The sequence below is a fragment of the Arachis ipaensis genome, chromosome B9, assembly GCF_059453495.1.
Source record: "Arachis ipaensis isolate K30076 ecotype BB chromosome B9, ASM5945349v1, whole genome shotgun sequence".
NCBI classification, from domain to species: domain Eukaryota; kingdom Viridiplantae; phylum Streptophyta; class Magnoliopsida; order Fabales; family Fabaceae; genus Arachis; species Arachis ipaensis.
The window spans coordinates 150,865,982-150,886,762 of NC_142444.1; the positions used below are offsets into that span (position 1 = coordinate 150,865,982).

Below are 20,781 nucleotides of genomic sequence, written 5' to 3' on the forward strand. Positions count from 1 at the left end.
TGCTCATCCTTCTTCCTTCCTAACATGAGCCTTTTTAACTCCTGGCCTATGGTTTCTTTTTCTCTTTTATCCTCCTGGCCTAACTTCCAGTCTTCAATTTTATAGATGTTCACCTCCATTTCTTCTCTTGGGTTTTTATTCTGCCCACTCCCTTCAATATTCTCTGCTTGCAAAGGATTTAAGTCTAAGATGGGCCCAAAATCCTTCCTTAGTCCATTTCCACTTGACTTCTGGGCCTCTTTCCCCTTCTGTCCCTTCTAGGCCTTTGTGTTGCTGGACCATTCGTTCTTTCTTTCTCTTATATCCATAATAAGATTTTTAAATTTAAACGCTGCTCCTAGGTCAAACAGCATATCCCTATCATCCTGAAATTCGGGGATTTTCGATACTCCCTCTACCTGCTCTCCTGCTTCTGCCATTTCTTCCTCTCTCCTTGTTTGGTTTTTCCATTCGCTTTCTTCCCTAATTTTTTGCTGCGGTGCCTGCTCAGCCCTTATCCTACTCTCCTCAGAGCTTTGTTCATCACCACTCTCCCGTCTAGGGCCCATTTGCTCACGCGCCTGTTCCTCCTCTGCCTCCTTCCCTCCCTGTTATTTTGAAGTTCCTCCTCTCATGGTTGGACTTGGTCTAAATTGGGTTACTCCCAATCCTAGTGAGTACTTCTTCTTGGATGGGTCTTAGCAAGCCATTGCTGTTGGGTTTTTGCACGATTTCTTCTCGTGTCCTAATATACCACAATTGAAACAGTAGCTGTCTAGTAGCCTTTCATACTTGAAAAAGACCCACAGTGGTGGCATTTCCTCTCTGTCGAGCCAGAATCCTGTTGGCAGAGCCTTGATTATGTTGATGCTAACCCTTATCCTCAGATATGATCTCCTAAGAACGCCATCGACTTTTGGATCTTCTGCCTCAGCCAAAACCCCAAGCATCTCTCCGATAACAATTCCTGTCTCCTTTTCCATGAGGTCATGTGGGATACCATGCACTTGGATCCAAAATTTCATGAAGTCATGATCCACTTCAAACACCGATTCTCCCTCCCTCCATAATCTGAGGTTGACCACGTTTCCTTTGACATTCCAAAGGTCGTTCTGCATAATCTGCAGCCCTTTCTTCCTATCCTTAAAGCTGAATAACAACTTTTTTGATCCAATATCAGTGATTGCCACTTCTTGTGGGTTTCCCCACATTTTCAGTAGCGCATTCTTGTATGTTTTGAAATTTATCTCTTTCTCACATATTATCTTCCCTACTACATTTAAGCAATCTCTCTTGTACCCCAGCTCTCCAGGTTTGTTGAACTTGATGACTTTTCCTTCAATGCTATTCATATTGTGAATTTCTGAGTAAAATGGTTGTCTATTTCAGGTTTCTCAGTGTTGTAGAAGGCTCGGGTTTAATGCTATATTTGTGAGGATATGACTGTGTGTGTTGATAGAAGAAAGGCTCCCTGTTGGAGAAGAACCTAAAAGTTCACAGAAGACTCTCCTAATGAGAGAAAATCAGACTCAGGGTCTAGTAGTTTCGAGCTGGTAATGGTATCGACCGACTCAAATTCTCAAAATTCTTGGAACAACCGTGTAGAATGGGCTAGCAACTACAAAAAGAATAACACTAAGGCTGTCATAGAAAACCGTCGGAGATATTCAAGGGCGGAGCCTCATATACAACACACTCCAAATTTTAATTTTTTTTATAAAAAATATATAAATTTTAGTTTACTCTTTTTCAAAATTTTTATGTTAATATGTTTATATTAAAAAATTAATTTTTAATTTTTCTGTTTCTGGTAAAAAAATTTCTATTTGAATGTCAACTAAATAGCAAAATATTAGTATTTTTATCCGTAATAATATTATAGAAATATAAATTTTTTAAAATTTCAGTCCATTTTGTTTTGATAGTATAGATTATGTATGACACAAAAGATTTATAAAATCAAACTACTTTTACAAAAAAAAATTGTAGGTTGACAAAAGTCTCTGGCTAAGAAGACCATGATCTCTGTAGATAAAAAATCAAATAACAAAATTTTTAGTTATTATTTTTATATGAAAAAATATAATTTTTTATTTTAATTATATTATTGTTAATTTTGTATTTTGTAAAACAAAAAGGTAGAAAAAATAGAGAATGAGAGAAAAGAGAGAGAAAGATAAAGATGAAGAATGAGAGTGAGAGTGAGAGTTTGTTAATTTTGGAAGAAAAATTTTTATTTTAATTGTAATAAAAAAATATCGGATGACATAGTTTGATTTGTCAAATTACTAATATAAAATATAAATTATATATAGAGTGAAAAGGGTAGAGAGAAATACAAAAATGGAGAGAGGGATAAGAGAATTTAGGAAATGAGTATTAATTTTGGAGAAAAATATTTTCTCTCGATTTTAATAAGAGGGTGCCATGTGACACATTTGATTATTAAATTAGATAGTAATATATGATACATAATATAGGTATATTTTAATTTCAATTTTAATATTTTAATTTTAATTTTAATACAATTAAAGAATGTCATGTTACACATTTTGATTGTCAAATTAGTAATTAGTCATTGATATTAATATTGATATCTAAAACAGATAGAGTGGTTGAATAAATGAGAGAGATAGAGAAAGAAAGAAGAATGAGGGGATAACTCTTTAATTTTGGAGGGAAATATTCGATTTCGATTGCAATGAGAGAGTGACATGTGGCACATTTTGGTTGTAAAATTAACATGGAGGAGAGAAGAATTCTCCTTAATTTTGGAGGAAAAGATTTAATTTCAATTACAATGAGAGAGTGACATGTGGCACATTTTGGTTGTAAAATTAGTAAGAAGTAGAGGAGAATTCTTTAATTTTAAAGGAAAAGAATTGATTTCAATTACAACGAGAGAGTGACATGTGGTATATTTTGGTTATAAAATTAAAAATATATAATAGATTTTACTAAAAAATGAGATGATTATTTTCAAAAAATTCTTTGGTGCCTATGATTTTTATGCCTAAATTACCTAAAATAGAGATAAAAAAAAGATAACACTCACTCTTTTATTTTTGAATTCTACGACTAAAATTTGAGCACAATAAAAAATATCTTGTTTTCAAAGAATATGCAATAGCCAGTGATATAACATTATAAAAACTAATTTCAACCAGTATGATATAATAGGTTATTAAATATATTTAATACAAAATATATTAAATATAAATTTTTATTGAGTTTAAATTTTAAATAATTTTTAATTAAATTTCGAATATTTTTATTTTAAAGAGTTAGAATATTTTAACATCATTTTTTTCGTATCTTTTTAGTTGAGTCTTTAATTTTTAAATTATAAATCTTATTTATAATTAAGAGTAATATTTTACCACCACCAATTAGTCACACATATAAAAATACAAGAACAATTCTATTGTCATAATTATAATCTAACTTTATAAGCAATACAATACAATGAAACTATATATAAGTAATATAACTAAATTTTATTTACATCTATAGTCACATTTCATAAATAATATAATTAAATTATATTTATGTTTATAATTAAAATATGAATAAAAATACAAAAAATTATTAGGATAGTTAATTTTTTCGTTCATAATTTTTTTTATTATTTTTGTTGTGAAAAGTTTAATTATTTTAATAATTAATTATTTTTTAAAAAAGATAATTGAATAACACAAAAAAGTCTTATTAAGAGTAATTTATTTATATATGATTAAAAAATAATTGAATAATTATATACGGTAAAAAATTAATATTATTAAAAAATAAAAATAAAATTTATTTTAAAATTAAAAATAAAATTTATTTAAAAATAAAATTAAAAATCATGTTTTTTTTCTTTTTTTCAAAATTTATCTACGAGTAATTCTATAAATATTTTATGATGAATAAAAATATATATTAAACTCGTACTAAAATTTATTCTAATAAAATTTATTTTTATTCTACTAAACGTTAAATAAACTATTGAAAAGAATTTTGTTTCCTCCATTAGAGAAGAATGATAAACTTCCATACTTCTATTATGTTATGGCAATAATTTGGCCTGTTATTTTTTAATGTACATAATAATAATAATAATAATAATAATAATAATAATAATAATAATAATAATAATAATAATAATAATAAACAAGTATATCACAGTAAAAAAGGAAGCACGTCACCAAATAATTTATCATCCGAATTATATATGAATCAAATTGATAATATGAGGGCTAACACTACAAAAATCGATAACAAGGTTAGGGACTTACAAAACCTTTCTTAAGATCATAGAAAAAAATGTTTATATTTGTGTGATATATAAAACAATTATCATATTATTATTATTATTATTATTATTATTATTATTATTATTATTATTATTATTATTATTATTATTATTATTATTATTATATATGAGCAAAAACAGTCCACTGTTTTAAAGTAAAATTTTCTTTTAATATTTGATTAAATGTTCTTGTATTTAGTACTTTTTTTTGGCACTGCCTCTTAGTTAAAAATATAATCATTATAATTTTTTAGTTATTATTGCTAGGGGTGTTTACAGATGGGATATGGCTGAAATTCCGATCCAATCCGCACTAAACTCATTAGATCAAATTCGATATTCGCACTTTTTATGTTTGGATCAGATATCAAATATATCCATAAAATAAAAAATATTAAAAAATTTTATTTTTATAAAAAAAGTCAATAATTTTTTTTGTTTACTTTTGTAAACATATTTACTTCTATTTGATTAGAGTGTGGATCCGATTAGATCCAATCCGATCATCTTACAGATCCGATCATATCCTCAAATTACAGATCAAATACGGATAAATACTGTGGATTTATATGGATATGATCTAATCTATGAACACCCCTGTTGCAAAAGAATGCTTCTTTTATTATAAACCAGGATCGGCTGTTACTCCTTGGACCGTTTAAGGAATAAAACCGGTGTGAACCGGTAAGAACCGATGCAAACTGGTCTAACCAAACTGGTCTGCTTGAAAATTTTTTTAAAATGTCTCCACAAGGTCTCGAACCAAGAACCTTGGAGCAAAAGCAACCTTTACTTGCCACTTAGCCATTGCACTTCTAAGTATTATATTTGACAAATACTAATTATATAGTATACATAAATATCTAATTTAATTTAATTTTTGTTTTATCTATTTTTAAAATTTGTTCGATACCTCGGGTTACCGAACGGTTCGGGTGGTAGGATGTGTGTGAAGATGGGTCTCTGTCTCGGTCTAGGTGCTGGGAACGGTTCTCGTGGGATGCCGATCTGACGAGCTCTTGATGGAGTGAGGGGGGTGTCACCTGCAATGACACTCCGATGCCCAAGTCAGTAGAGTGTATAGGTGAGGAGAGAGTTTGGAGTAGGGTGACGTACCTGGGGGAGGGATAGGACCCTCCCCATATATACTGTGTCAGAGGTGGGCCCCGCACGGGCAGACCCACCTTCCACGAAGCTTCCTTTGCCAGTTGGGTGAGCTGGCACCCGGGCGCGTGTTGCTCCGCGGGGTGGTCGTCTGGACCCGGTACAGGTGCGTACCGGTTGGGCCGGTTATGAGGCCAGCTGGGTTGGACCGCAACAAAATTAATTATATTTTAATTATATACCATTATTAATATAAATATAAATTTCACTAAAAATTTATTAATTTACTTGATCTATTTTATTGCTAGTATTGTGATTAAGGTTATTTGTTTTGATGTTAGTGTTAAAATCTACTGATATTATAGTTAGATGATAGCCTTTGTGAATTAATTATTTTTTATTGTGTCAAAATAAGATACTATTGTAGTATTAAAATTTTATGATTTTTTTATATTAGTTATTTTTAGAAGTTGAGACTTGATTCTTCATAAAATGTTAGTGAAGATATGTATTTCAAATTTTAATTTTAAGTTTTTAACTATTTTATATTTTATATTTACGTGAGACCAGTTTTATCGGTTCAACCAGTGATTTATCGGTTGAACCAATAAACCAGTGAACCAATAGCTTGACCGGTTCGATCACTGGTTCGGTTCTAACAACTATGTTTCAATCTAATTTCAAAATTTCGATTTACTCAATTTAGTCTCCCAACTTAATAGTTATGACTCACATTGGTTCCTAATCTTATTTTTGTCACTGTCTCACAAAATCGTTAACGACATGCTGAGATGGACTAACGACTGTTACATTATACATTCTAGCGACTGTTTGATGTGACAATTGAAATTTTTTTTACCTTATTTTTTTCAACTAAACACTTAAAACCCTAATATGAGTCACGGATACCTAAGTTAAAAAATCAAACTAAGTAAATTGAAACTTTAAAAATCAGATTAAAGCTCGAATATAACTTCAAAACAGAACTTTAACTTATGTAGTGATTAATTTAAATGAGAATCAAATAAATCAAAATTCAACATCATTTTTATCAATGTTTTCAAATTCGAAATTTCTATACCAAAATTAACTAGGATTTTTCTTTAAATTAAAAATTTAATGAAATAGTGACTTTAATTATCTTAACCAATGTCCTAATTAATTATTTTTATATCTTAAAAAAACTGTATACGAGAAGAAAATAATTAATTTATCTACTTTAATAAATAATTATTTTACTAAAATGAAAGAAACTATTTTTTTAGAATTTTTTAAGAACTAATTAATATTATATATATTTTGTTACACTACATTTAGTTATAAAAATTTTATTTATTTCTAATGCTTATATTAAAAAAAAATTTAAATTAGTGAATCTTAGTATATAATATAATAATAATATAGTAATTATTTTATATATTGTACGAATATAAATTAATTATTTTTTTATTTATAAAAATTTTTAGAGCTTGTTTTATATATATATATATATATATATATATTTTGATGAATGTGATATATTTTTTTATATAAATAATCTTTTAAAAAAATCTAATAGTTAATTTATTATCTTTTTGTTTTAGTCCAAATTAAATATTTTTTATTGTTTCTGGAAAGAAAATTTTTTGAGAAATTTAATAATATGTGATGAGAAATATCGAATAAATTATACAAAAACCAATTAAAACACAACATGAAAACATCTTTAAAAAAAAGACGTTTTAGGCGTCTTTATCTGAGTGGCCTCCGAATAAATATAATAACCACAAATGTATTATGTGTGCAGCATCAGTTAATAACTTAACATACTATTATTTCTATGTTCATCAACATGCCAATTAAGGTACTACTCAAATGGCAGAAAAACCAGTTTTCGGCGAGTATAAATACCATAAGCCTCCGATTGATGTTTGGCAATTGCAAAGAACACAAGGTCTTGCATTGCAGCATTCATAATAATGCATGTTTTCTTTTTTCTCTTTAAGCAATGCATGGCTAAAAAAGAAGTATTCATCATTTCATCTGCCATATGAGCAAAGAGCGAAACACATAATGCCTGTTATTTAACTGTAACTACTAGTGTCCATAAATATTATTTTAAAAAATTAACAATTAAACAATTTTTTTTCTTAGAGAGAGTCTTGGAAACTAAAAGACGTAATCAATATTTAATATAAAAAAATAAAAAATCTTAAAAATAAAAATATTTGAAACTCAAGCTTGTCTCTGCCCTCAAGCCTGTCTTTATCCTGAGCCCCTTCTTTTTCTCTCTGTAAACGTCTCTCTTATGCCGCCTGGACTCTTTATCGTCTCTCTGTCGCTGTAGAATTATGGTATTTGATTATATTATTTTCTCTTTTTTCTATTAATTTTCTTATTTTGTTAATTATAATAATTTTGAGTTGCTATAATTTTTATTCTAGATTCTAATAGCTAAACAGAATAGATTTTGGTTGTTGTGTAAAAATTTGATTAACCCTGTTGATTAATTTTGTTGATGGACTGAATAGATTTTGGATAATGCTACTTTTTTTTGCCTTATTAATTTTTATGAAACTGGAATAATTTTGTTGATGATTGATTTCAATGATTCAAGAATGATTTGATGCTTCACTGCTTTGTTAAATTTTGATTTCAATGATCTTAGAGTTTTAGTTTCAATTCAGTTTTGGACTTCTAATATGATAAGATACTATATTAATTAACATATTATTAGGAATTAGTGTGATATAAAAAATACCATACTTTAATAGCGAGAGATATAGCCATGCTTGACAATAGCATTATCAAATAATAATAATAATAATAATAATAAATCTTTTTTAGACTTTACCTTTATTATTGCACAATATAACATTTCAATAATTTTTTATTACCAAACTTATAAATATAATATACAATTTTTATTACAAGATAAATCAAACCGTAATTAATGATATATATAATTTTTACTATCATTATTTTATATATTAAAAAACTAATACTTAAATACAAAATAAATCTCCTTGACTAGCACAACAAACACTGCACCATTCCATCTGCAGTGAGAGTCAAATCCTGCACAGCCTCAACCTGCTACTTGGACAAGAATTTCCTTAGGATTCTAAAACCAAAGCTGATACCAACCCACAATACAAACAGGAGCAAACAACCAATGCCAAAAACAAAATCCAGTTAATACTAATACTTGAAAGTCTGAAGAATCATGTCTATACCATCAATTGAAGTAACCAAACCACTAGAATACAAAATTTCCATATTCTAATTTGAAGAAAGACGACGATAATAAAAAATTGTAGTAGACTACTCAGGACGGAGTGAACAGAGGTTTTTTCCAATCTCAAGAAGCAGTGTAACGTAATTTTTCATGGAAGTCAAAAGTGATATTTTCTTAATCTTGGTAAAGCCCGAAAAAAAAGGGGTAAAGTATATTTTTTTTGTCTTTTAAATTTGGTAAAAATTTTAAAATATTCTTAAGTTTTATTTTATTTTAATTTTGTTCCTAAAGCTTTCGATTTGCATCAAATATAACCTCAATGGCTAAATTTTTAAAAAATTTAAGATCAATCTAACAATAATGCATGAAAATTATACTATTTGCTTGTGTTGAGAGTTGTTCTTATGAAATTATTGTTGAATTAGTCTTAAATTTTTTGAAAAATTAGACGTCAGGGGTATATTTGATGCAAATCGAAAATTTATCGAACAAAATTGAAACAAAATAAAACTTAGGGGGTATTTTTAAAATTTTTTTCAAATTCTAGAGAGAAAAAATATAATTTACAACACAAAATTTACCTAAATTAGAGAATTATATGGAACTATATTTTAAGAAAAATACATGTTAAACATACAGAGGATTAATTGACCCACCACAAGTCACAAAAAAAAAAAGAAAAGTATAGGTGAACAATAATCCTAGTGAATAATATGAACAATGGGGTTACAAATGTAAATTACTTATAAATTTAATTAATGATGTAATTAATTTAATTATAATAATAATCATTTTTCAAAATTTAAAATATCAGATTTTTGAAATAGGGACTGTAACACGTTTCATATCCCCATACCATATCTCCTCTCTCGTGTGGTGGTCCTTCCCAACAAAGAAGGCTCACTTTCCAGCTCACCCAGAACCCACGCTACCCCCTGTGCCAACGTCCGACACCACCGCCATCACTACCGGCGACCACCGTCGCCTACCCCCTCTTTCTTCTCTCTTTTCTCTTTTTCTTTCCTCTTTCTCCATTTCTCCTCAATCCCCTGTACGTTACCCATGGTCTCTGTGCAAAGTCCAACCCCGCGCGAGAAACCCCAGTGCAATCTAGCAGCGGCTGAGCTCTGTGCCGCTGCAACACTGCCTCTGCTACCCCTCTCTTTCCATTCTTCTCCTTTCATCAACGCAGGTTCCATGCTTCCTCCTGCTCGTGTTATTTCATTTATTTATTTTAACTAATTTTTAATTCTGCTTTTAGTGTTTAGATTAGGTTTAGATTAATGGATTGATACTTTTTGGATTCCAAAATGTTTGATGGCTGATTTTTCTAGATTGATTGCTGCTTAAATTGAGTTTAAAATCCTTGTTTACATATTGTGCACACCATATGCTCGATGAAATGCCTGAGTGAAACTTTTTGTTTAATTCTTATGTTTGGCCAGCATTTGTCTTAAATTTTGTTATCTTTAGACATTATAATTCAAAATTGTGTAATGTTATGCTATTTTTAATGATGTTTAGATTGAGTTTTGACATGGTACTTGATTATTAGTTTTGTTTAAACACCAAATTGGTTTAAAATTTTAAATTTAGTCATTTGATTAGTGTAATTTAAGAAATGTATATCATGTTTAATTAAGTGAATTGAATGAAACTACCAATTCAGGTATGTTTTAAACATTCCACATGGTTGCCATTAGATTATTTTAAATTCTCATCCTTATGCTTCTATGCCATGCATGCACAAACAAATTTGGTCACAACTCACTTTACAGATGGAAATATATGCTCTAAGTGGAGATGCTGTTCAATTTGAATGCTTACTAAATGTGTTTTTTTATTTTTCATTCTTTTTTATTTTTTCACGCTATATAATATTGCTAGAAAATATATGTACAGTTATGCATAAAATACAATATAGTACTCAAAGGTCCCAAAATTTTAATTAGTAAGTCCATAATACATACAACACTGATTACTACTATAAGAAAAATAAATTAATTAATAAACAAATAAGGAGAAGAAGAAATAAGAGAGGATTGACAAGGAAGGAATTGAAGAAACAAAAATAGAAAATGTGAATGTATCATTCACATCCAAGAAGAAATAATGAGCTTTTTGACTTTTCAAAGCATAGAAATGGACTTGGTTTTAGATTGTGTAGGTGTGATTCAGATGTAGCAGATCCATGCATGCTCTATTCAAATACTTAATATAAGCCTAACTAATTAGGTGAGATTTTTTATGAGTACACTTTTCATTGTTATTATTTCTTGTAAGTTATGTATAGTAATAAATTTTTAATGATATTTTTGAAAAAAGTATTAATAAAATCTTTTTAGTTGAAACTTGTTTAATAGTACGGTATCTAATTAATTTGTGTATGTTTGATTGTATGTCATAAAATGTACGGACATTATTGGAAGTGATGACACAGATCTTGTTGATGAGGTTTAGTTTTTAGTATATTGCTGTTTTTTTGTGAACTGCATATTTGAATCGACCATTAATCCTCATGTTCATCGAATGATGTATGTTTTGAACTGATTCGCAATTACCGGATCATAGTTGCCTTGTCGAAGACGAAATACCAAAAGTTGGGATGCGGTTTGAGCATTTGAAGCTGGCTTAGGATTTTTATGCAACATATGCAAAGAAAGTCGGTTTCGATTCAATAGCGTAGCGGATGGTTATTTGGTACCCAGATAGTTATTTTGTAATAGCCTTGGTGTGGTGTGTATAATTAGTTACAATTATTTTAAACTGGATATTCTATTTAATAGGATAGCGGATGTTTATTTCTATTGTTACCCAGATGGTTATTTTGAATAGTTTGGGTGTAGTGTGTGATTCGTTAAAAGTATTATAAACTTGATGTTCGATTTAATAGGAAAGCGAATGGTTATTTCTTTTGTTACCCAGATGGTTATTTCGAATAATCTGGGTGTGTGTGTGATCAGTTGCAAGTATTTTAATATGGATGTTCGATTCAATAGGATAGCGGATGGTTATTTTACTGGTACCCAAATGGTTATTCGTAATAGTCTTGGTGTAGAGCATGTGGTCAGTTACAAGTAATAAAGGTTGGATGTTCGATTCTATAGGCTATCAGATGGTTATCTCTATTGTCACCCAAATGGTTATTTAGAAGAGTCTTGGTATAGTGTGTAAATAGTAACAAATAGTAGAGGCTGGATGTTCGATTCCATATGATAGCGGATGGTTATTTTTGTTGGTACTAGATGGTTATTCTTAACTAATAACTTTTATGCTTTGCTAATATCTTGAAACAGAATCAAAGTAATTAGAGAACTAAAAATGTTATTCACCGTGGAAATTTATCATTTCTGTTGTAATAAAATTCTACCACGAAAACACGTAAACAATGTAAAAAAGGTATTTGTGGTCTTAAGACTAAGGTCCAATTTGAGTTAACAACTTAAATAAGCTCTTTTGAAAAAAGAACTTAAAGTAGAAGGACTTTTATTAATAGCAACTTATAAATAAGTTATTTTGTATTGATTTTTAGTTATAAAAGTACTTATTTTAAAGTTGTAGTGTTTGGATAAATAACTGAAAAAATATAATTTTTTTACACAAGAGAATGTATATTAAAATCCTAATTTTCATAATAATCTTGATGGCAATGCAAAAGAAATTATTGTATAGTTAGTACTTGTTGTTTTATTGTGCATGATATGGTAGGTGAAAATAAAAAATGGATATGAAATGTGTGTCAATGAATATTTTGTTACTGTTTTTTAGTTTTTTTATTGTGACTTTTCATAATTTAAAAGTAACAAAAAGTAGCTTCTGCTACTTTCCAAACGGGCTCTAGGTACATCTATTGCTTTCTCTTATTCCGGTTCTTCCTCACAGGTTCATCAATAGTCCGCTCGCATTATTTAGAAAAGAAAATTTCACACGCATAAAAAATATTATTTCTATATAACTATGTATTATTCTTAAAATTTTAACACGAGTCTTTACAACATCCATGATCGAAAATAATAAAGTCTTAAATATGTAGACATCAAATATTATGCAACTATAGTATTTACAACCAATTTAACTCATCTAGTTAAGCCACCACTAAAAACCATCTCTTTTTTGCATCCATCGTTTCTTACAAAATTAAACATCTGTAATTCATAGAAATTAAAAGTCAATCACATGAACCAAGAAACATATAAAGAAAAGAATTCTAAGATATGAAGCCCAAACTCTATCAAATTTCATACCGTTCGCTTTAACCCAAGCATCCATGAACCATATGATGTTACTATCTTTGCTGTAATTTCAAAAAAAAAATATGAAAATCAATGAGTACACAGGCAGAACATAACATGAAAATTACGGTGAACATCTATGCAACCCATAACATGAAGGAACGACTATCGGGAATTGACCTTCAATAGCATGTAAACACACCCCACAGTTGCTTTGGTGTTGCCGAGGAAGACTCCAAGCGGCGCGAACATGCAGTGATTTCAACCTCTGGAGATGGCCGTTAACAGACAATGTGGGTGGCCGACTTCCACACGACGCCGACTCGAGGATTCGCCTGCTGCTGCTCTTCTTCACAATGGAGGCCTCCCGAGGGATGGTCGGTTCGGCGATGGCAGAATGGACGACGGGAAGGAGCAGAGAAGAAGCACCGGATATGAGTTGGTCTGAGTTTCTCAATGCCGTTTCAAATGGGGTAGGAAAAGAGTACTAGTTCCTAAATGGAGGTTTGAATTGAGGGGAATGGAAAAAGTTTTTTCCGCTGGTCAAAAAAAGGGGAGGGGGGAGTGGGTGGGAATGTGAGATGATTACGATGTTAATAATTAAGAAGATTAAAATTAGGATTTTGGGAAGGGGTGTATAAGGTAAACTGTGTTAGTAAATTAATTGGGCTAGTTTTTAGGGCCCGTTGTTCATATTGTTCAACAAATTCATTATCCCCTAGCATTTCCCAAAAAAAATATTGACCTACCACAGCCTTGGCAAGTGCTTTTGCAAGTAGATCAGCAGCTAATAAATCAGAATTGTTCAAAAGCTCCTCAGCCGCAGACTTCAACGCAGGAATCACACTGTGCACATGACATATGTTAGCATTAGAAGAAAACAAATGTTAACAGAAGTGAATAACAAAAATCATACCTATCAGACATTTGGGTAATCATAAAGCATTACAGCAACTCCCGTATTTCCTGAAAAAACCAGAGCCTAGAATGTAACCACAAGCTCAATAGCACAAACATAGCAATAAAAAAAAAACTAGCAAAATTCTGAAAATACCTGTTCTTCCTGTGCGCCCAGATGGATGAATGTAGGCTTCTACATCACGTGGGGGCTCACACTAAATCCAAAACAATCGAGCATATCAGATCAGATCAACATCAATAAAAAGATGATGCATTATATATTTGGCATGTATAGACATCAAGAGTACCTGGATAATTAACTAAACATCATTAATATCTAAATCTCTCGCTGCCACATTTGTGGCAACCAAAGTCATGAATTTTCCAAACCTAAAACCAGACACTATAACCTGCAATAACGGTGGAGAGTTCAGAGAAAAAGGAAAAATAGCAAAAGCAGAACCCAAGCACAGTTATTTGGAAAATATATGTACAACAGCAGGGGGTCATTACATAAGGAAATTAATTTCAAAACAACTTGTAACATGGTGAACATGTAAGATGAAAATCTCCAAAAAATCATTGAAATACATGTAGCTAAACCCCTTGTTTCTGGTAGTGAACGTTGAAGTATGTAGAAGCAAAGAAACCACAAAGTACTAAGTTTACTGGTTATATATAGATCAACAACAATGACTTTTTCCTTTTGTGATTGGCCATTTACGGTTAAGCTTAATTGTGAGGTCTTCCTTTCCTACAGAGAACAGAGAATTTTGACTTTTTACTATTGAGGTATTACTATTAGATCTGCTTAATAGTATAATCATCAAGTTCCCGTGGCAGAAAATGTCAAAGTTTATTTATCCGCTGAAAGTTAAAAATTTCCCTTAAAGCTAGGGTATGAAATTAAATACAACAATTCACTACTCTTTATTATGTGTTATTCCAAGATAATGACAATGGTTTAAATTTGGGTTACGTTCTCTACTTATATACCATATCTTGGAATGAAGGAACAATATATAACGACACAGTTACTTCCAATTTTTATTATGATGATAACAACGTGACTTACAAATTGAAAAGAATAAAACAAAAGAATAACAAATAGAAATTAGTGAAAGAATGAACCTATAAAAAAACTAAAAAAAGAATGACTCTAATTTTTGTATTAATGACTGAATATTTTGACAGTGTGGCATGTCTCGTGGTGGTGGCAACATCTGCTCTTCAGGATTCTTTCCATCTTTGACAATGAAAGTCATAGCCATTCCCCAACTCACATGTCGCTCTAAGTGGCAATGCATGAACCACACACCTGGATTTTGTGCCTTGAATCTTATGGTTACCCATCCATTTTTGGGTATAGCGACGGTATTCTGATAAGGAGGATCAACAAGATTATAAGTGAAAGGATCTTTATCTTTGTCAAAGTTTCCGAATCCCCATCCAACTACATAGAAACTATGACCATGAAAGTGCATTGGATGCTCAGTACCAGCCAGCAAATTAGTCCCTTGAAGAACAAGCTCCACCGTGGACCCATACTCAAGCACCTTCACCTCTGTATCTACCGATGGAGTTCTAAGAAATGTGGACAAATTGGAAGAAGTGAAATCAAATAGTTCTGGTGGCACATCTGGAAAATCTTGTGTATATACACCTTGAAGGTGGTTATAGTAAGCATTCAAAATGTTGTTTCCCGATGGCAATTGGAAGCTTATGTTATTTACACTTGCTGCAAGGCGGTTCCCTGGTATATGACTACCTTCGCATGTTGAACATGGTAATGTATTCACCGAAACTGTGTAGAACAGGTTGGTGGTTATGTTCAATGGCACATCAATTGGATGTGCTTCATCTGCTAAGCTTCTCATTTGACTTATCATGTTGATAGATGCATTGGTGTCATTGGAAGATGGAAGTGAAGGCATGTGAGGGGTTCTTGATGAAAATGATGGAATAATTTGTTTTCCCTTTTCGTATTGCAGAATGGCTGTGGTGGTTGTGTTGTCAAATGCAACATTGGAAGCACTTGAATACACTTTGGCAGCCATGTAATAACGATCCAAAGGTTGATTAGCTTCAAGCAACACATCCATGGTTTGACCTGGTGATATTGTTATGTAATCCACTTTGAATGGCTTCACATAGCTTCCATCGCTTCCCACCACTGTCAATTGGTGCTGCGCAATTGCAAAGAAGAGAAGGTCTTGCATTCCAGCATGCACCATTCTCAGAAGATATGTCTTGCCATGTTCCACATTTAGTTTGAAGGTTTCTGCAACCAATAAATTCAAATTGAAAAGTTAACTGAGGTTGGCTAAACAAAATTGACTTCCGCATAGTAACATAAATGAAAATTATAAAATGTTACTATAAATAACATACCATTGTTTGAGCAATTATAAAGATCACCAGGTTGGCCATTGATAGTATAAGCATCTGAAACAACAGGATCTCCTCCCCCCGTTTCAAAGTTATTGAAAACTTGGACAATGTCTTCCTTCCACCATTCACCTAATAAATTTCAAACTCTGACGATTAGAAAAGTAATTATAAAACATAAAGTGATGAAATCAAATAAAACTCATGTAAGTATATATACCTAGTATAATGGGGACCTCTCTATCTGGCATTGGAAATGGATATGTATTTCCAGGCTTGGGTTTAATGACAATAGCACCGTGAACAGTAGCACGAGACCAATCACTGTGAGCATGCCACCAAAGTGTGCCTTCCTCTTCAGAAAAGATAACCTTTTGAGAGAACAAACCACCAGGTTGAATGGCACACTGAGTGATGAATTCAGGGCCATCGGACCATGGATATCTTGGTTGGTTCACTCCATGCCAATGAATAGTGATGTTATAGTTTGCTCTGTTATACACATCAACAATTATGCTTTCTCCTTTCGTAACATACAATGTTGGCCCTGGAAATTCTCCATTTACTGTTAAGATGTTCTTTGCACTGCAAAGCTTTGTGAAGGGAGCATCTCTCACCTGCAATTTTTCAAAAATCTTAGTATATGCTTTAGTTTTTTACTTTATTTATAATAATAATAGGCATGGATGGATATATATTATTTAGCATATGATATAATAATTGAAGTTTTATTTACATCTTACTGAGTTAGGTGGTGTTAATTAATAATGAATTAATTATCAAAATTAATCTCTCAAATTTTTAAAACCAAATACTTTTATCTTTTAAATTTTAAAATATACAAAACATTCTCTAATATGTATCTTCATTAGATAATATAGTTTTTGAATAATTTAAAAAATTTTAAAATTTTAAACCAGTCATTTCGACTAACTAGATCAAATTAAAGAGACTAATAGAAACTATACTACCTAATGAAAATAAATATTAAAAATTATTGTATATTTTAAAGTTTCACAGACTAAAATATTTAATATTAAAATTTTTAAAAATTGATTTAGATAATTATTCTAAATAATTAAGCCCCAAAACTTACCACAAACTTATGGTGCCCCATTGCCTGGCAAGTAACTAGAATGACATTGAGAAACAATAATATTCCTAAGCTAGTGAGGATTTTCATTGAGAATCTCTTTATCTATGACGAAATGCTTGATCTAAATTAAAATGTGAGTTTATAATATAATAGAGAAATAAATAAAGAAGGTTGATATGCTAATGGTTTTTTTGTGTTTGATGCTTTGATATGAATTTGTTTGGAAGAGGGGGTTATATATAGTGGTGGCTTTGACAAAGCTTTGATTACGTAAGAGAATATAATTGGAATAATATTATAGCACGTGAGCTTTGTTGCCAAGTCGTAATTACTAAGAGGACAAAATGTTGCGGCTCCAATATTGAACAAAAACGCGATACAAAAAGAATCCAAATAATCATAAGAACTAACTAAATAATGAAAGGTCAATTTTGACTTTGCATACGATGATAAAGAATTTTCTTATTATTTTATACGAATGTTTCTAGTTGATTTTCAACAAATAATATTTTATTTAATATTTATTAATTGATGTAGCAATTAATAAATATTAAATAAGACAAACTCAAACTGATTTTAGCTAAATTTTTGTTGTTACCAAATATTTTTTATATAATAAATTAATAATATCAACTACATACAAACATATATCCTTATAATTACCATGCGTGGATGTACTTTGATCAACATATAATTAATAATTCCAACTTTGAACGAAAGAAAGAAGGTTAATACCTAATAATGATTTCGTAGTTGCTTTCGTCGTCATAGATTCCTATGCTATTTTTAGATGACCATAATTCCATAAAGGAACTGTCAATACAATTTTATTTACTTTTTAGATGACCAAATTTTTTCGATCGAGAAAAATACAGAGTTTCCGGTGTTAGAAACAGCATGGAAATAGCGAAAATATATGGGGAGAGCAATTTAGGTAGATTTGACTCCGACTAGTCTTTGAAAATCAAGACATATATCAAGTTATTATTTAACATTTGAAACATTCCCATCTTGTAAATTAAAATACATGTTCAAAATAAATACTTCAAAATATATACGGTATAAAATTGGTTTACGATGTAGACGAGAAGAAGATGCTTCTACAAAAACGTGTAAAACGTCTTTTTGTAAAGACGCTTACATGCTGACGTGCTGCATTATTACTGGATGTATTAATAAATCGGTTATTTTTGAATTTTTTAATAAATTAGAATAAAACTATTTTTTTTTTATAATAATAACAATAAATCCAATTTTTTTTAGGGGATCTAATTATATTTTTAAATTTTAGAAATTCAAATGTCTACAAAACAAAAAGTTAGAGATATATTTATTTTTTACCAAAAAATTTAAAAATATTTGATTTAGATTGTATAATTCGATCGAATCAAATCGAATCTAATAATTATAATGCAGACACTTGAATTTATTATTATTGCTATAATAAACTGATTTTATTTTAGTTTATTAAAAAATAAATTATTAACCGATTTAATACCGCCAATAATAATATAGTACATATAAATATCTTTTAAAAAAGTGGTTTTCAGAAGGAAAACTGTAACAAGAAAACATTCCTTTGATCATGTGACCACGTGGCACGTCATCACTTCTAAATAACGAAATAATCATTCGACTTTGAGAAGGTATACGGTGTTGATGAAGTCAACTCCAAATTAATAATTAACGTCTATCCAGCCAGTTGTTAATTGAGTAGCACATGAGAAATTGATTGATCGACGATCAAACTACAAGTATATCTGTATGTATGATAAGGATCTTATTATATTTTTACCTGCTACTTTTGACTTTTATCTGAATAAAATATAATATAATAGTAATATAGTTAAGCATAAGTTGTTTTATACAGAAAAAATCTATAAAGTATACAGTTTTATTAAAATTTACTTAGTATTTAATCATTAAACTAGAAAAAAATAATTTTATATTATTAAATATAATTTGATATAATTAAAAATATTAATAATAATTAATTGATGATTATAAATTATAAAATTTGTTGGTTTTTTAATAATTCTCGTTTTATATATTTTGATGATGACGACACATATAGGGGTGTCAATGGGGCAGGGCGGGGGCGGAGAATGCCTCCCTGCTCCCCATTCCCGCCCTCAGATTTGCTCTCCATCCCCACCCCATTTTCTGCCGTGGGGAATATTGTTCCCCATCTCCATTTCCCACAGGGCCCCATTTCCCGTGGGGACCCCATTTCCCATCTACATAATAGTTCTAACTAATTATTAATTTCCATATGAATAGAGCTGCAAGTATCTATCTTATACAAAAACTGCAAGATTTTATACAAAAAGTCTAAATGATACGATGGTGACTTCTTTCGAAATAATGCAATGGAGGGACGCAACGACGGGTCAAAGGAAAAAGCAGTGGACGAGGTAAAAGATGCGGCAATAGAGAGGAGAATGGACACGACGACAGAGTTACGAAAAGGAACGCTGCAAATAGAAATTACGACGCGGTAAGGGTGATGGCATGGTGAGGTGTGACGATGCAGTGAGAGGGTGACGAGGGGGTAGCTGTAGAGAGGTTGGATGGAGTATAGACAGCCTTAGGGATCTCTGAATTGAAGAAGGATTATGCAAATAAAGATTAGGAGTTTTGGGTTTTTGTATATATATATATATATATATATATATATATATATATATATATATATATATATATATATGTATGTGTGAGAAATGACTAAAAAACATATATGAGAATAAACTATTAAGGATAATTCAAGGAATTAATAAATTTCGGGGAATAGTGGGAACGGGGCGGGGATCCCCGCTCGAATCCTGCGCCTGCTTCGGGAGAATTTTGTCTCCCATCCCTATTTCCACGAAAAAAATTCCCCACAATCGGATCCCCATTCGGAACAGTCCCCGCAGAAATCCCCGCGTCTCAGGAAATTTTGCCATCCCTAGACACATATGCTACGCACGCGTCTGCAAGCCTTCAAATGCTACTTTGCTCATTAGTTCAATAATATACTCTCCGCCCAAATATCATAGCTCCGTCAAACCCAAGCTATACCCAAGTTAGCTATACTCCCTATACTTCCTCAATTGTATATATGCTATTCTTACTGAAATAATAATGACACATTTGTCACATGCGGGAAACGTAAAAATTAAACTAGATAGATAAGGAATGCATGTTTTCGAACATATAATATATAGTTTATTATTTGTCAATCAATTCCCACGAGTCAATCAATTCCCACGAGTCAGGATGTTGGGAATAAGAAGTATAACACAATTTCAATCGATCATGTATCAAATAATTTATTATTGTTATTATATTAAAATGTTAATATAATAAGATTTTTGATTAAATTTAGAGATTTATCATTATGATAGTGATCATAATATTGAGAGATAAATATTTTATAATTTAATTTAAATTGTTCTTGGTCATAGGATTATTAAAAAGGATATTAATAATCCGAAAAGATCAATATATATATATAATGGTCTTCATTGGATGAAGATTAATAGATCTCATTTATTAAATTATATATATAAATGGTGCATATAGAGATATG

At 30.6% G+C, this 20,781-nt stretch overlaps 2 protein-coding genes and 1 long non-coding RNA gene across 3 annotated transcripts; all 3 read right to left on the reverse strand.

The window, feature by feature from the left end:
* Window positions 1–677: 677 nt before the first annotated feature.
* Window positions 678–1,331, reverse strand: LOC148546795 (uncharacterized). Its single transcript, XM_088499367.1, has one exon. It carries the CDS (start codon window positions 1,329–1,331, stop codon window positions 678–680), a length of 654 nt encoding a protein of 217 aa, XP_088355493.1.
* An 11,606-nt stretch (window positions 1,332–12,937) lies between these two features.
* Window positions 12,938–14,118, reverse strand: LOC148546796 (uncharacterized). The gene is made up of 4 exons (XR_015899160.1): window positions 13,881–14,118; window positions 13,743–13,792; window positions 13,576–13,672; window positions 12,938–13,365 (listed from the first exon to the last, which is right to left on the reverse strand). It is a non-coding gene; the product is annotated as an uncharacterized LOC148546796 (long non-coding RNA).
* A 647-nt stretch (window positions 14,119–14,765) lies between these two features.
* Window positions 14,766–17,401, reverse strand: LOC107616326 (laccase-15-like). Its single transcript, XM_021110740.2, has 4 exons — window positions 17,211–17,401; window positions 16,335–16,731; window positions 16,118–16,246; window positions 14,766–16,007 (listed from the first exon to the last, which is right to left on the reverse strand). Exons 1-4 carry the CDS (start codon window positions 17,295–17,297, stop codon window positions 14,869–14,871), a joined length of 1,752 nt encoding a protein of 583 aa, XP_020966399.1. The 5' UTR covers window positions 17,298–17,401; the 3' UTR covers window positions 14,766–14,868.
* Window positions 17,402–20,781: the final 3,380 nt, after the last annotated feature.